Source organism: Magallana gigas, chromosome 2 (assembly GCF_963853765.1).
Source record: "Magallana gigas chromosome 2, xbMagGiga1.1, whole genome shotgun sequence".
Taxonomy (NCBI): domain Eukaryota; kingdom Metazoa; phylum Mollusca; class Bivalvia; order Ostreida; family Ostreidae; genus Magallana; species Magallana gigas.
The window spans coordinates 35,187,116-35,205,134 of record NC_088854.1 but is presented as its reverse complement, the minus strand read 5'-3'; the positions used below and the strand labels follow the sequence as shown (position 1 = coordinate 35,205,134).

The window sequence follows — 18,019 nt, the reverse complement described above, 5'->3', positions numbered from 1 at the left end:
TTAAGTTATAAATTATTCAAAATACATTTTTTTCAGGGTTTTTTAAGTTTTGACCTGTTAATTTTAAATATTAAAATTGTGCACCTTATTTTTTTTTCATAACTTTCATTTTATAGTTATTAAAATTCTATTGGTTTTAAAGAATCTGTGGAATTATAAAAGACTGTTTCTTCTGTCGTATCACTGGATATCAGTAGTGTATGTAAATGTAAATCTAACGCTTTTTATACCTCCTTCAATGCATTTATAAAAGAGTTCCATCTGTCTTTTTCATTTTTTTTATCTCTCTGTATAAATACAATTTTTAAATGGCCTGCATTCATTTTAAGAAACACCTTAGACCTAACATTTTTAAAATTAATGATGTTTTAATTTAGATCGATATATTATTTTCATTAATTTGTTTGCAGATTTTTCAGCGCAGAACTGAGAAGTCTTTCGCTACAAAAGGGGACCATCACCAAGTAGTGGCGGTGAAATTGACCAAAGGACCAAAAGCGGGAAAGCTAACTGTGCAGCACAGCAATGAAAGTTCATAAAGGCTTGTGTATATACTGACTATTACACATTATAAATTACTGCTTATACTATAGATAAATTTACTGTAATAACTGTAGTAACTGAAATAATCTGAGCGTTTTGTAACGTAATTAACATTTATACAATTATCATGAGTATTGCGAATATAGATATATTTGCAAATTATTTGTAATTAAGTGTACATGTATCTAGAGTAATTAAACCTGAATATATTACTTTAGTTGTTATGAATAGTTGTTGTATTCTACAAAGGCTGCCAACCATATTCACGGTATATCACTATATGTCAGTAGTTTTGCTGTCCTACCGGCCAGCCTGGTACATGAAATATCTGAAGCAAGCTGCATCTCTACTGCCAACCAAAGCTTCCATATTTGGATACACAATGCTGCTGTGCAGTACTAATTTAAATATTTGAAACATGCTGCAACTCTACTGCCAACCAAAGCTTCCATATTTGGGTATACAGTACTGCAGTGCAGTACTAATTTAAATATTTGAAACATGCTGCAACTCTACTGCCAACCAAAGCCTCCATATTTGGGTGTACAGTACTGCTGTGCAGTAGATATTTGAAACCCACTGCAACAGGTCTACTGCTTAGCAGCGCTATTTAGTACTGCAGGCCAGTAGACTGTAGAGATATTCAAGAATTCTACTGCAGGGCAGCATATACTGCCTGGCAGTATATACTGCCTGGCAGTCTTATTTGCAGTACAATTGCAGTCATAATTAACATATTTGAAACATACTGCAAGTTTGCTGCTTCATTGTATTTTTCCATTTAAAAGCTCTGCAGTACATTTGCAGCACTACTGTAGCTCTACTGATAGTCTACTGGGATTTTATACTGATAATGTGCTGCATATGTACTGCATTTATGCTGCAATTCTGTAAGGGTAGCATAAGCACAGATTTCTTTCGAAAGCTTTTACAACACATTTAGCATCAACATTCATAAAAAAAGAACTGTTTTCAAACAGATGCAATAATGTCACAAACAACAGATTGTAATGGGTGTGATTTCACAAATTGTTGGCAGTATCATTTAAGTCCTCATATATCTAACCCATGTAGCTTTTTGAGATGGTTCCCCTAAAATGAATAAGGTATTCAACATCATAACCAGAACCTCTTTTAGCTAAAATGTGTTTAATCTAATAAAGAATGGTAGGTGAACAATGATTGGATGAAGAAATATCACTGAGATCTACACTGCTGTCCTGGTAACGGAGGGGTTTCCTTATAGAGCGGCGTGGACGAGTAGACACACTGGGCACGGGATGTGGATCTGGATCCACTGTCGGCTGAACAGGTGATTCATACTGAGCAACTGACTCTGAATGCTTCTTGTGAGTACTGGTCATGTGATCGGACCGCATGGAATCATCAGACATCACTTGGAGATGACTGGTCTCATTGGATTCCTGGTTCAAATCAGAAGTTTGCACTGCTTGGTCTCTGTAGACTGAACATGTAATGTGAAAGTAGTTCTCCGGTGTGGGTGCATGTACATAAACATGCTTTAATCTGTTAACATGAACTGGTTTGTTTAACTTAAGGTTTAAATTTCTGGATAGAAGGGTCAAAGAGCTTAACTAGAGCTATGACAGGCCACCCGTAGATTGACGTGCCATTGCTTATCCTACGGCGAGAGCGGAATTAAGGGAGATGCTTGGCAGGACGCATTCATTGATGCACTAGTAAATTAGGATATGCACTTGCGCATTAAACAGAATAGGCCTGAAAACTTAAATGATGCAATCCGACATGCAGTAGAACTAGATTCATACTATAGAACAGAAAGGCGAGGTGATTTGTTGGATGGTTGAGGGTAAGGAACGCGAGTGCGAACAACCCACAAAATCAACAGAGCTTATTGAAATAATGACAAGGATGCAAACCCAGTTAGATAACTTGAAAAAACAGGTCCAAGATCAGAATTTTAGGAGGAGACGAACATTACAGTTGCCAGTCAGAAATACAAAGAGGGGGTGACTTGCTATTATTGCAAGGAAAAGAGACACATTCGTAGAAATTGTCCAAAACTTAAAAATAAAGAAACAAATAGAAACAGAAATGCATCAGCGAAGAAAGGTGGCAATGCGCAGGTGATTCATAGTGAGCGCTGGAGGAAGCAGCACAATGCCCAAGGACATGTTGGTGGAAGCACCATGATTAACGAATCTGGTATATTTGTTGAAGCTGATATAAACGGAGTATGGTCAAAAATGTTGATTGATACAGGAGCGTCATTGACGTTGATCTCAAAAAAGGGTGCATGATATAATTTCAGCAGAAAAAAGCCCAGCACTAGAGGAGAGTGCATGGACAGAAAGTTTTGAACGCAAGTGGAAACCCACTTTTTCTGTATGGAAAAGCAGAATATCATATTAAAATTGGGAAGTCTGAAACATTTATTCCAGCGATGGTTACAGATGTTACGGTCGATGGAATCCTTGGTCTAGATTTTGTGAAGAAGACAAGGGTATTTTAAATCTCAACTCTAATACAATACGACTTAACAATGAGGAATATCACATTTCTTGTGAGAGGACCCTTGGTTGTTTTCGTGTTGTTGCGGCTGACGATATTTGTATTCCTCCTAGGAGTAAAATGATTGTAGAGGCTAAAATTCCAGGACAGAATACATTTGGAGCCTCAGATTATATTGTCGAGCCAGAAGAGAGATTTCTTGAGAAGGGGCGTGCTTTCATAGGTAGGACATTGGTTAAGGGCAGTGAAACGGTGCCTGTATGTCTGATGAATGTTACAGACGTTGCTCAGCAAATATACAAGGGGACTTTGCTGGCAAAGATGACGGCTGCTGATGAAGAGAATCTGCCAGAAACAGCGGTAGTAAATAGTTCAAAACTACAACCTGATTTGATAGAATTCCTTGATCGATGTAAGGAAAATCTATCTTATACACAAGCTATGCAAGCCGCTAAATTCCTACAAAGGTATCAGCACTTGTTTGCACTTTGATTTAGGTCAAACCTCAGTAGTTGAACACAAAATCAACACTGGGCTTTAAGGGAAACCAATTAAACAGGGGGCTTCACTCATTACTTCTTTCATTTGGCATTCATTCCTTGGGAATTTCCCCCCAAGTCTATGTTTTAAATTTTTGTTTGAAGTCTTTAAGGCACTTAGATATATTAATTATACTGTTTTTTTATACTATAGGAGTTATGCATATGTTGGTTAATGTAGTCTAGTTGTCTAGTTAGTATTTTAGCTTTGAATACACCGGTAGTCTAGTTGTCTAGTTAGTATTGTAGCTTTGAATACACCTTGCAGTTGGTTATTCCTTCATCCTCGCTGGGATCAGCCCCGAGCACAATCTGTTCTTGTCTCGAGGCCCGCTGGAGATCAGCCCCGGGTCATGCTTTGTTCTAATATATGCCCGCTGGGATCAGCCCCGGGTCATGCTTCGTTCTAATTTATGCTCGCTGGGATCAGCCGCGGGTCATGCTTCGTTCTAATTTATGCTCGCTGGGATCAGCCCCGGGCGCAATCTGTTCTAGTCCTGAGGCCCGCTGGAGATCAGCCCGGGTCATGCTTCGTTCTAATGTACACCCGCTGGGATCAGCCCCGGGTCTTGCTTCGTTCTAATGTACACCCGCTGGGATCAGCCCCGAGCACAATCTGTTCTAGTCTTGAGGCCCGCTGGAGATCAGCCCCGGGTCATGCTTCGTTCTAATTCAGGCTCGCTGTGATCAGCCCTGAGCACAATCTGTTCTAGTCTTGATGCCCGCTGGAGATCACAATCTGTTCTAGTCTAGAGGTCCGCTGGAGATCAGCCCCGGGTCATGCTTCGTTCTAATTCAGGCTCGCTGTGATCAGCCCTGAGCACAATCTGTTCTAGTCTTGATGCCCGCTGGAGATCAGCCTTTGGCATGGGTCTTTGTCATGCTCACAGCCCAGGCTGTTGCTGGTAGGGAAGGAATGGGTAGCCCCCAAGTGCCAAACTATTTAGTACATACCGGTATGTATTTTGGGTGTTTACAAATACATGTATATGTTTATGGTTGTTTTATGTATGATTGTACAATGTATTTTGGTTTGCAGTGTTTGTTTATTTAGCTATACTAGATGTTTGGGTACAAGACCCAATAAATGTTTTGCTTCCTCTTAATTGTTTATAAAGGTAACCAATTAAACATGGGGCACGAAGAATTCCTTTGCATCTAATGCAAGAAGTTGATAAACAGGTGAACGAAATGTTGGATGAAGGGGTAATTAAATCCTCTTATAGCCCCTGGGCTTTACCTGTGGTTCTTGTGTGCAAGAAAGATGGGTCAATGCGCTTCTGCATAGATATTTTAATAATATATTTATTTCAATAATTGACGACTCAATGAAGTCACAGTTAAGGACGCGTAACCCCTTCCAAACATAAAAGAGGCATTTGATCATATTTCAGGGCATGCTTTATTCTCAACGCTTGACCTCAACAGCGGCTACTGGCAGGTTGCAATGGAAAACAGCTTTTGTAACGCGCAAAGGTTTATTCCAGTTCAAGGTAATGCCTTTTGGTCTTACCTGTGCGCCTGCGACATTTGAAAGCTTAATGGAGACGGCAATGGGACATATGTCTTGTATATCTCGATGATATTATAGTTATTGATAAGTCATTCGACGATATGCTTTGCAACCTTGAAGGGGTATTTGATAAACTGCTGAGAGTGGGGCTTTAATTAAAAGCAAGAAAGTGCAATCTATTTGCCACTAAAGTTTCGTATCTGGGGCATATCATTTCACAAGAGAGCATTGCAACAGACCCAGAAAAAATCAAAGCAGTTGCGGAATGGATAGTTCCGTCTTATGTGCCTGAGGTCTGCCCCTTTCTAGGATTGTGCAGCTACTATAGGCAATTTATCAGAGACTTTGCTTCAGAAGCAAAACCGTTGCACAGCTTTACAGAGAAAGGGCGCAAGTTTCAATGGACAAAGGAGGCACATGATGCCTTCAAGACACTTTAAAACAGGCTGATTTCTGCACCAATATTATCACTGCCAGACAATATATCTAAACCATTCATACTTGACACAGACGCAAGCAATTGGTCTATAGGCGCAGTGCTTTATCAAGAAATAGATGGAAAGGAGCGTGTGATAGCTTAAGCAAGTTGCACAAAGACAAAAGTCGAAAAACGATATTGTGTGACTCGAAAAGAGTTATTGGCTGTAGTACACTTTATTAAACACTACCACCATTATCTGTATGGCAGACTGTTCCTCCTAAGAACAGACCATATGCATGGACCGCTTAAGTGGTTGCTTAAATTCAAGAACCCAGAGGGCCAGTTGACAAGATGGCTCGAGGTCATTAGCACGTATGACATAACAATTGAGCACGGCCTAGGTAAGAAACATGGAAATGCAGACGCGCTTAGTAGGATACCCTGCAATCAAGGTGGATATGTCCCTAATTGGGAAGATTCGCCTCTTCCATCAGTGAAAACTTTGCAAGCATTTCCAAAACTCAATAAAGAGTACTCTGAAGCAAAAAATGGAAATCTACTGGAAGCGCAAGGAGGTAATAAAGATATTCAGCTAGTGCGCCAGTGGGTCAAAATTGGCAGAAGACCAGCATTTTCTGATGTGACACAATATGGTTATGTAGTGAAGTCACTATGGAACCAATTTGAGAGATTGAGCATTCACTTTTCTTAGGACGGCGATGGATTTTGCTTCCTTCAAACCGACAGACATTTCAAGTCATAATACCTGACTCAGAGAGGAGGAATGTACTAAAGATGTGCCAAGATAATAAAACTTCAGGTCATCTTGGCGTTACGAAGACTTTGGCCAGAATTAAACAGAGTATGTATTATTGGCCGGGATTACAACAGGTCTTCCATCAGTACATAGCAAGCTGTGATGCTTGTAGTAGACAAAAGAATCCAATCCTTAAGCGTCTGGCTCCAATGCAGATTCTAGCATCTGGTGTGCCAATGGAAAGATTGGCCTCTGATATTTTGTGTGAATTACCAGAAACAGGCATGAAGAATCATCATATTCTCATCGTGGCAGATTATTTCACAAAATGGACAGAGGCGTTTGCTCTACCTAATATGGAGGAGAAAATATCGCCCACACAATCATGGAGCAAGTGATAGTAAGATCTGGCGTACCCTCTGTTATCCATTCAGATCAGGGGCACCAGTATGAAAGCAAGCTATTTATGGAGATGTGTCGGTAGTTGAGAATAACAAAAACCAGGACTACCCCCTACCATCCTAAATTGGATGGGATGGTTGAGCACTTCAACTGAACGTCGATATCAATGTTGAGCACTTATGTTCAAGAAAATCAAAAGGATTGGGACTTGCATCTTCCATATATCCTTATGGCATACCACTCAACAGTACATGAGAGTACCAACTTTTCTCCAAATATGCTAATGCATGGAAGAGAGCCAACAACACCTCTAGATCTAATGTTTGAAATGCCAACAGAGATGAAAGACCTTCCAGGGCATCAATGGGTCTGGGTTTTGCGCGAGCTCTTAGAAAAGCGCATGCAGTTGTAAGAGAACATATGCCAGGTGAGATGCTTCGACAGAAAAAGTATCATGATACTAAGGTGTCTTCGTCTTCATTCGAGACGGGAGATTTGGTTTATGTATACTTTCAGATAAGGATGAGTGGATGCTTTCCAAAGGTAACATTTTTTGGAAGGGGGCCTTTCGAATACAGAATAAACTGTCTGATGTTCTTTACATGGTTACATGCGGCTCTCGCGGGAAGAACACAGTAATACATTGTGATAAAATGAGAAGATGTCAACCTCAGATCCTTCAGGGAGAAACTGAGGAAGATCTGGTGAAGAGAGAGGATGATTAGATTGTTGACGAGCAATCTCAAGACAATGTTCTTATTGATGAGGGACCTTGCACATTAAAAGAAGAAATTGGCGCATGCAAAAATAGTAGTCCACAGCATACTAAAAACTTACTAAAATGGCTGCGGGACTATGAAGTAGATTACAGAGCTTAGAGCTTTAAAATTTCATAGTAGATATGTGTAAATGCTCGTCCATTTGAGTTTTTGAAATTAGAGTAGTTGTAGCAGGCTTGTTTTCTTTTCGTAGATAATGGTAAATACAACTAGATGCTGTCATTAGACAGTAATACCCGCACCAAGTGTTTGCCCCTAAATAACACTGTTTTGTACCAGTTTAATTAAAAATGAAGGCCATGCACATGCAAACTCCGGTAATACATTTAAAAATTATAATTTTCATAACTGAAGGATGAGATCCCTTCCCATATGATAATACACATGAGTTGGGGTTGAACTGTTTGCAGTGAATTTTCAGTTAATCAGTAATCTTAACATTTCATGTCATAGAAAGTATAACGGTCTATATAATTATTACAAACAAAATTAAAAATTAAATTATGCCCCCTCCCCGTGGCGGTTGCCGGTTTTAGATTTGCTTCCGTGTGCATACATATGTACATCATCGTGTGCACAGATTTAGAGAAGGGGTGGGAGTGAGGGGTCCAGAACCCCCCCCCCCCCCCCCATGAAAATTCATTTATATCAATAGTAAAATTACCTTACCAAAAATACACCTTGGACCCCAATGCTCTTCTAGACATGTAAAGGCTCTAACCCACTGCACTTCAATGTTAGGTAACATTATTTGGGGGGGGGGGGGGGGGGGGGGGGGGGGTAAATATTTAATTAATATATAATATACTTTATTGTTTATCTCAATAGGAAGAAATACATAACAATATGCAGGTGTCCTGCACGACCTTAAAGCTTTTATTTACCTAATAAAATGGTGCAAGTGGATTTGAAGAATAGGTCATAAAACTACATGCATGTTACAAATAACTGATCTTTGTCTGAAGTTACGTACACAACACAGGTCTGAAGGTATCATTGGCGGGTACTAGTTTTACCCAGCTCTTCGATTAGATGGGTTCGCATGTATACATACATGTCTGTGTTTTCCAAATGCAGAAAAGGATTAGTTAAGATCAGCTATAGGAATTCATTATTGTGTTTTAATTGGATTATCATTATGATGTTGACCAATATAGGTAAGCATAATACATGTAGTAGCAGTAGCACAATATAATGAGATGCCAGCATACATAAGTTCTACTTTCACTTTCTAAATGTGATCTCCTTTTGACAGCATACTGTATCATCATCTTTTAATATTTAAATAAGCTTATCATCGTTACCTATCCTATCTCATTTGTAAAGTTTCTGTCATTTTAGTTGCAAAAGTTATTTTTTTCATTTGTCAGACTTGCACTATTGAGTTGACCCCATCTTGACCCTGTATAAACAATAGGGCCGGTTTATATTTGAGTTTGTTTGGGAATGGGGGTTCCAAGTCATATATTTGACAATTTTTTAATGTAATTTAAAATAAGACTAAGCCACACTACAGTCATGAACATGAATAGTATAGAACAAAACACAAACTAATACATGTATTATAATATACATAGGAAGTATTACAAAACATAGATGATTGATCTATATCTGGGTTCTTAAATTGAATCATATATCATGTACATATTACATTATTGTTTCTTTGTTCAAGGCATTTAAGATGGTATGTAGGTCATGATCCCAATTGCTCTTCCTGAAATTATCAAATATCATAAAAACCATTGAGATCCCCACCTTAATCCAAAGATATTATTCCTCCTTAGGTCATGGCACATCAGAACGAATGTTCGAATATTCGCGAATGAATAGTAAATTTCTAATATTCGAATGTATATTTAGCATTCGAATATTCGATCACATGTCTAACACCCATATTATGCATTGTAAACTAAGCTGCATCGTGTTATTTCGTTACAATGGAAAGGAGAAGCTGACAAATTTTACTTTGAATGAAAGAAAAGACAAGCCATCTATGACTGCCATGCTTGGTAGAATCTATCACTTAACCCAGTAATAGACTCTTCTGCCATGCTTGGGGTACCGCATGCTTGTTTACCTTGAAAGTAAAAGCATGGTTTCATCGAACGGAGACAAACATTCTGGATTAATCAATTCATAACAGACGCTGAAGAAATAATTTGCTTAAATGTTTGAACGAGTGTGAGCTACGGAGAGTTAATATCGAAAGGTACATCGAAAGTTTTTTTTTAAAAGATACCTTGATATAATTTTTTTTTCTTCAAATAAACAGAACATTTCCGGAACTATGAGCGTTATCAGTTTTCTTTTTGATACTATATTAAACATGGCGGAAATATTTGGACTGACTTACGAAGTTACGTATCCGACGGTATCGGTCTCACACAGAAGTCAGGACTGTAGTATATTATTAAAGAAGTAATCAATCTTTTGATTCTATTTAACACAGGGCGAAAAACCATCTTTAAGCAAGTCCTTAAAGGTGGCTTAAAGGTGACTTAAAGGAGCTTAAAGGCTATACAACCTTTAAGCCGCCTTTAAGTCACCTTTAAGCAAGTGCTTATAGGTCCTTAATGTCCAAACTTCTTTAAGCCACCTTTAAGCCACCTTAAAGCCACCTTTAAGCATCTTTAAGTGGCATTTACGCTCTCTTTACACTGCCTTTACACTGTCTTTAAGTGGCCTTTAAGTCAATATTGATCAAGCTGAACAATAAAAACATATATTAAATGCAAAAGCTCTTTTATAGAGATGGGAGGGGGTCATCCGAGTGATAATATAATTTCCAAGGAAGGGGGGGGGGGGTGTTCCAGGCGGTTTTAATCGTCGCTCCATTAAACACAGATCGCTATCATCAGCACCGCTCCGATGGACACAGATTGCCGTTATAAAATTCTTTATAATTGTTTGGGGGTTTCAAAATTATTGTAGGGATGAGCGCAGTCTCTGTATCTTAATATGTGCATAAAACTAATTAAAGTATGTTTGTTTCCTATTATAAATTAATCGGTGAAAAATCTCTCTCTCTCTCTCTCTCTCTCTCTCTCTCTGTTCCTCCGGTTATTAAACAAAATAAAGATAATGAACCAAAAATGCATGATTTAATTTGATAATTGGTTTAAGGTTTGTATTTTTTTTTTCAATTTTCAGTATTTCTAACTCTAGATCTGCTAGATACATGTTAAAGATGAAAAGACTCTCAACTGCCTTTGTTATATCGGGCAGGATATTACTGCTTTGTTTGTCTAGACATAGTTTTGTTCGTTTGTGTATATCTAATTAGAGTCTATTGTTTGTCCAACTTAAGAAAACCCCTGGAACTAACACAGAATATACAAGATATACACAACAGTTGTGTCGTGTGCCCAGGTGCATGTTTGTGTATATCTAATTAAAGTCTATTGTTTGTCCAACTTAAGAAAACCCCTGGAACTAACACAGAATATACACGATATACACAACAGGTGTGTCGTGTGCCCAGGTGCACGTCAGGGTTTCTAAAGGCGTTGAATCTTAGTATGTACGAGTATACGATAAGTCTAGTGAATAAAAGTTAATTTACATTTGTAATTCATTTTCAAAGTATTATTTCCTAGCTCTGGGTTTCAAAGATGTTACGTCTACAAATTAACGATACATGTATGTAAGAGTAAAATCTTGAGGCTAATTAATTAATGTACCGGTGATCATAAATAGGGGTTGATTATTTAAATATATGTATAAGGGTAAATATGTCAAATATACCCGGCCTGGCACATCATACAATTGTATGTACCGGTACAAGTCATTTGCAATTGCCACATGCAGTAAATACGTCACCGGTAATTGGTAATTTTGTTTGTTATAGAATTGATAGTTTAAAAATCATGTACATACAATTACATGTAAATATTTAAACATATTGGATCGGCGCCGCGATCATGAAAACCGGAAAATTGTGAGAAATTGAACAAATACCCTAATAGTATCAATGCATTTAATAAAAGAAATGATTTCATTTTCTTTCTTACATTTTTTTAGCTATAAATTAGATGAACGTATATCTACTCGGTTTAAATTTATTAACTAAGAAAGCCTACTATTGTGAACCTAACGGTTTCCATTTAGGTATAATATATTTTTGTTCACTGAAGACCAAGTTCCGTATTTCATTCTAAATACACGCATGCATGTAATTTATAAATTAGATATAATTGATTGTTACAAACTGAATGGTTTGTCAAAATCTTTTCAAGTAAACACATTCAATACAGTGATTCAATATCCGCTGATATATAGGATATAAAAACGCTCATATATATGTAAGTTGCCGTGGCGCAGAGGAAGTGTGGTGATGCTAGTAAACTAAGGGTCCCGGGTTCAATTCTCGCCGTGGCCGGTTTTTCTTTTGTGTTTTTTTTTTCATTTTTCTTTCTAGAACAAAAACCGTTTTAATACCTTTTCTTTCATAAAGTTAATACATTTTGTTGGAAATTAAGCACAATATTGAATTCAAATTTTTTAATGGCTTAAAGGTGGCTTAAAGGTAGCTTAAAGGTGGCTTAAAGGTGGCTTAAAGAAGTTTGGACATTAAGGACCTATAAGTTGTCCTTAAAGGTGGCTTAAAGGTGGCTTAAAGATCGTCTTTAAGCTACCTTTAAGCATCTTTAAGCTATCTTTAAGGAGAACTTAAAAATGGTCATTCATCCTGTGTAAAGGAAATTTTTAAAAAAATATCAGTATATTATTATTTGCTTAAAAAATAAATGCACACCCAATTCAATCGATACTTATGCGTTAAGTGTCAACTTCGAACTGACCTGTTTAAGCAGTCTACACATACACCCACTTAGAAATACAAACTTAATACCTTTTCTTTGACATCTACGAATATTCGAATACGAATCGAATAGCACTCACGAATATTCGAATACTGATTTATGGTATTCGTTTCAGCACTAAAGAGGAGTTCTGGGAACCATACTTTTTTTGCAAAAAAACGTCATTTTTTGTTGCCCACTGATCCCCTGAATAAAAAAAAAAATTCTGGAACCTGATCACACTTCAATATGACACCCCCAATCATATTCTAAAAGATCATTTGGCTACTGCAAAAAGAAAATGATGTTTTTTGTAAAAAAAACGTCATTTTTTAGCAATTAATTGACCCCCAGGACAAAATTGAAAATTCCGAAACCTTATTGCTCATCTATAGGATACCCTAAAGCATATTCCAAGAGATGATTTGTCTACTGTTGAAAATGTAGGAGAAGTTCGAGGAAGAAGGTTTTTTGTGAAAAAACGTCATTTTTTACCAATTATTTGACCCCCAGGACTACCAGAGAATTTTTTAAACCTTTTTACAAAACAACATGGCACCTCAAATCAAACTCTAAGAGTTCAGATTGCTGGTTTATAAGATGTAAGAGCAGTTTGAGAAAGTAAAACGTGACAGACGTACGGACGGACAGACGGATGGATGGACGGACGGACGGACGGACGGACGGAACAGAGTAACAACAATATATTTGAACTTTCTTTAGAAAGTGCGGGTATAAAAACAACACCTAGGATGGAAGACCATCAATGTCCAATGTGTAATATCAGGATTGCAAATGAGGGCGAGTGGGAAAAGCATGTGGTGGAATGTGGAAGAAAGCAAAGGCAGAAGAAATTTGAATGCGCCGATTGTGACTATGCCTTGAACTAGAAACGTGACATGGGGAGACATCGCCGCACTCGATAAAATAAAACTGTTTCAGTAATGGCTGATAGCGGCACTGATAATTGGGAGCAACTGGACCCAGGGAATATGTCTGATGTATTTGGGAGTACACCACAGCAGCCCCTGGTTGAAGAAGTTGTCCAAAGAAAGCCGACAAGACCGACTCCTGTTTGCGCACCAACAACGAAGTTGAAGGTTTCTCAGGATCTCCTGACGCCACGGGCTCCTTCCCTGTTTCGACACCCGATGACCGCTCCAACAAAACGCTCATCCATTGATGCAAATTTATCTCTAGTGCCTGTATTGTTGTCTCGTGATGCCAATACACAGACACAGCGTCAACTTGTCAATGCCAGTACCCAGACCAATGGGCAATTTGTGGATGAGGGTACGCAGAATGAAGCACACAAACGGCGGAAACTGGATCGAGTGCAGGAGACATATCAAAGAGACGGAAAAACAGTTGTTGAAATTCACGAGGACGAGAATTGATTTTAAAGAAAACTTTTTGGCAATTGTTGACTGAAATCTTTTGAAATCATAATATTTTTGTGATATTAAAACAGCTGCGCTTGAACCATTCATAAATCATTGGCTGATTTGTATTTTGATGGTTTCCTTTTATGACAATGACTTTTTTTTTGCTAATTCTATTTGTTTATAGAGCATACTCTATCAATCATTTGTTGATTTATCAGAATAATTGAAAGTCGTAAATTTAGTCTTTTGTTGTTGTCATTATTATTGTTTTCATGTCCCTTGCGTGATAGTTATTTAAATGAGCCTTTTCCCCATCTGAAAAGGAATTTGTTCAAATTTCTGACAGTTCTAAAGATGTAAGCGGGCATCTTAGGTCTATAAAACTTGGACAGGACAGCTTTCTATCAGAGGGAAATTTATAATGTACTTCTGCTCAGAAGTGAATCCTTTTCACCTATTCTGAATAATTGTAATATATGCCCTAGTCATCGTGTAAAGCTCGACGTAAAATGGAAAAGACATATCATTCTCAACATGGAAAGATGGAACGGCTAGTGACACCACAAATGTCTAGATTTATCGAGCACAAAGGAGAATAAGTGCCTATTGGATCAGGTTAGTTTCAGAACATTTCACTTTTAAGGTACCTCACTACTTATACATGTACATTTTAAGACACTACGTCACAAGATGGTGATTTATATATTTTGTTAAACTGTTTATATCGTTCGATTCGGTTGTATATCGTTGTAGCTCAGTAGCTAAAGTACTGGGCGTCTGAACAGCAGATCATGAGTTCGAATCTGCCTGGAGCTTTTGTTCATGTTTACTTAACTTCAATTTTTGAAAATGTAATTTTTCATCCGAAATTGAATTTTTTTTGCCTATTTAACTTAAATACTTCTTATCCATTATGATATCTATCATTATCAAGTAATTTTCTGCTGATGTGAGAAAATATTTCAAGGTGTAGTGAGTCACTTTAATTCTTAAAAAAAAAATATGTACTCTCAATATTCCCAGGATCAAATGAGCACACATGAGTATAACTACTTGGTTTCCAGTTTTTTCTACTGATCAAGCGGTATCCAAGCACGTCCAAATGACCCAACCCTGCCACTAAAACTGTGACATTTTGTGACAAAACAATAGTATTTTCCTATGTTTTTCTTCGCTTCGTAGCCAAACCGAAATTTTATATACCGTCATGTTCTTCAAGAAGTACAACTATGAGGCCTGAGAAAGCCATGTGTTTAAGCATAATGGGATATTTTATAGTATGGTGCAATCTGCAGGAACTCTCCTCCTACATACATTTCAGGTTAAATGACATTGTAGTCAAAACATTTGAAATGGGCGGGAACAAATTGACACGGACGTCTGAGAAAACATTGGATTGAAACTGTACATGTAGTTATAGGAAATGTATTTTCAATCCACCTCGGTATTTCTAACTTGCTATATACATGTTATAGTTAAAGCAAATGAAAACATTATATTTAGTATCAGCAAAGTGATTGAAAAAAAATTATTTCACCAAATAAGTATATATTCAGCAAATATAATACGCAAGGCAAGGCATTGTCCGATGACTTCAGAGAATCAGTCGTCACAAGTCTGAAATCAAGTGGGGCCATAGTTGAAACGGGGTTTATTCACAGAGAACAATCAAAGTTCCAATTTATAAGATTAAAATTATATCCAATTATAATAGAATATATAAAATGTTTCATATAAGAAGTCATCGGACAATGCTTTGCCCTGCGTATAATATATCCGAATTGGTATCTTTTCACATTTGCTGAATATTTGTTAGAAATGCCGAGGTGGATTGAAAATACATTTCCTATAACTACAGTTTCGATCCAATGTTTTCTCAGACGTCCGTGTCAATTTGTTCCCACCCATTTCAAATGTTTTGACTGTAACAAGTGAAACTGATGAAAGCTGTATATTTCCAATCTTGCCAGTTAATGTTCTGCGGTCTTAAGAGAAAATAAATAGCAATCATCTTTTCGTTTCCCCTAACACTTGTAATTGTAGTATTTTGGAAACATTAGAGGTTTGAGACATGTTTTACATGTACATTTTCATGCATACTCTTTCAAGAACGAAAGTTTCTTGAAAGCAACTCGACGTGATCCAACTTTTTGGATTAAGTTACTGTAATATTAATATATATTCATATATTTACATCTACCAAGTATTATTCCCTCTACTTTTTCTTTAAAATTTAGTTAACTCATAGCTCTATAGAAACAACCAGACTGAAATCTATAAGGCCCGTTTATTGATTGGTCGAAATCTACAGCGGCTGAAATTGACAAGAAAGTGTCAGGACTGAAATTGACACACGTACCCTGTTTATCGATTGGTCTAAACCTACAGCAACTTAAGAAAAATCACGGACTGCATGAAATAGTCATGATGATGTCAGACTCTCAGTCTCATAGGAGACGATTTGGCTGTTACTTTTAGCTAACGTACTTATGAAATGAACAGTAATTTAGTTTTGTTATTAATTTGTTAAAAGTGAGATGTTAAAATAAACAATCAACTGCTTTCTTTGATCAGGTTGGGACCAATCTCCCGTTTGGGATGTAATAGCCCATTTGGGATATAATAGCCCAAATGAGATATAAATTTAAAGTGCAAAAAATAATTTTAAAATTGTTGACATAAATCCGCATTTATGTGAATCAAATGCAACAACTTTTTGTTAAGAAGTTTTTCTATATGTATGTAGTTTGTAAGATTGATCCTCAAGAAGTTTTGGATATACTGAGGGATCAATCTCCATGATAGTACAGCTACAGAAAAAGTTGTTTACCAAAAGTTGTTGCATTTCATCTATTCTAATGCGGATTTATATCAAAAATTTCAAAATCAAAAATTTTTATTTTTTGCACTTTAAAATTATATCCCATTTAGGGCTGTTATATCCCAAACGGACTATTATATCCCATTTGGGAGATTGGTCCCAACCTGTTGATGATTCATGCGGATTATGAAGGTATAGCGATCATTGCAGCAAAAAACATAACCTGCTAACGTGGGATATGTATTTTTTTTGGCAATGTCGCTACCTTCATATCCCATATGAATTACCAAAGAAAGCATCTTACAGTTTAAATAAATACCGGCATGTGATAAATTTCATAAAATGTACGTATTTCGACGATATATGTAACCATAACAAAAACAAACAAATTGTCAATACCTGTCTTTGTGGTTCTGCCAAAACACCTTCCGTTCATTTGCAGACAGGGACATTTTCCTTATTTCATGATATTCTAAAATACACCACAATCTTTATATTGTCTTTGAAAAAACATGAAAAGACAGTAAAAAGTGTGGCTAAATTGGGTACTGATCGTAAAAGCCAGGCCGCAGCAGGAATCTCGATGGGGTTGGTGTAAATGTTTTGTCTCCGGATAGGTGTAAAAGTAGTATGATGACTATGAAGGTGGGACTGTTCGCCCCAAAAGATCTTTAGCTCCAAGACATTTCGCCTCTGAGATGTTTCGCGCCGTACAGCAAATTGATATTAATTTAGGCCTAATATTAATATCAATCATTAATGTTTGTATTTTGTATTGTTTATTTTATAATTATTTCATTATGTATCAACTATATATTTCATAATTAGAACCGTATCATATTAATTCTATGTTTCTTCGATATATTGTAAACAAAATGGTAAATGCTGCAACTATATTCCAAAATATCAAGTCTATGTACGGATAGCCTAAGATTATTTTGAATGCAAAATTGATACGTACGTTTACCGCTTTAGCTTGACATGGAGAGTCTATCACCTTATAATGATTATACAGAAAACTAAAGCAGACACTTATCATGCTTATACTGATTGCTATAAATAAACATTCATTTATGTCGTTAATATTATGCAGCTTCATTAATTTTCATTTCGTATGAACAGTCTTTATTTTTGGTGCTACTTAAAAAGTACTTATATTAATTTACGGTTCACTTGAGTGTAAGATATAAATTTTTTTTAAATAATTAAACAGACTATTTTGTCGTACGTACCTGTCATGATGTCTTGTTTCTCTGGCGATTTTGTAAATCTGATATGGGGTAGTACTTAACTATTGAAAGGATATATATGGTCTTCGGTGGTTATCGTCTCATAATAAACATGATAAACTGCTCCTATAATTAAACCCCCATTGACACCCGTGACACGCGTTTGGGACTCAAAAGGAGTGTGCCGCATCCTCTTGTTTGTTTATCTATTAGCACTTAATCGTCGTCATTTTCATAATTTAACTTTTTTTTTGGCTTAACAATGATATAGCACTAAATGGTCTCGGTTTTTTTAATAATTCAACTTCTTTTATATATATCATATAATTTATATTCAA

General features: G+C 36.8%; 1 protein-coding gene across 3 annotated transcripts in view; it reads right to left on the bottom strand.

Annotated features, from left to right (window-relative positions):
- The window catches only part of LOC105333013 (uncharacterized), a 211,163-nt gene extending 194,080 nt beyond the window's left edge, over nt 1-17,083 (bottom strand). For all 3 annotated transcript variants that reach the window (XR_010711048.1, XM_034445895.2, XM_034445896.2), the window contains exon 1: nt 16,852-17,083. Coding sequence is in view for 2 of the 3 variants with exons in the window: in XM_034445895.2 (XP_034301786.1) it covers nt 16,852-16,904 (53 nt within the window). In the remaining variant the exon portion in view is untranslated. The remainder of the gene's footprint in view (nt 1-16,851) is intronic.
- Between the last annotated feature and the right edge of the window lie 936 nt (nt 17,084-18,019).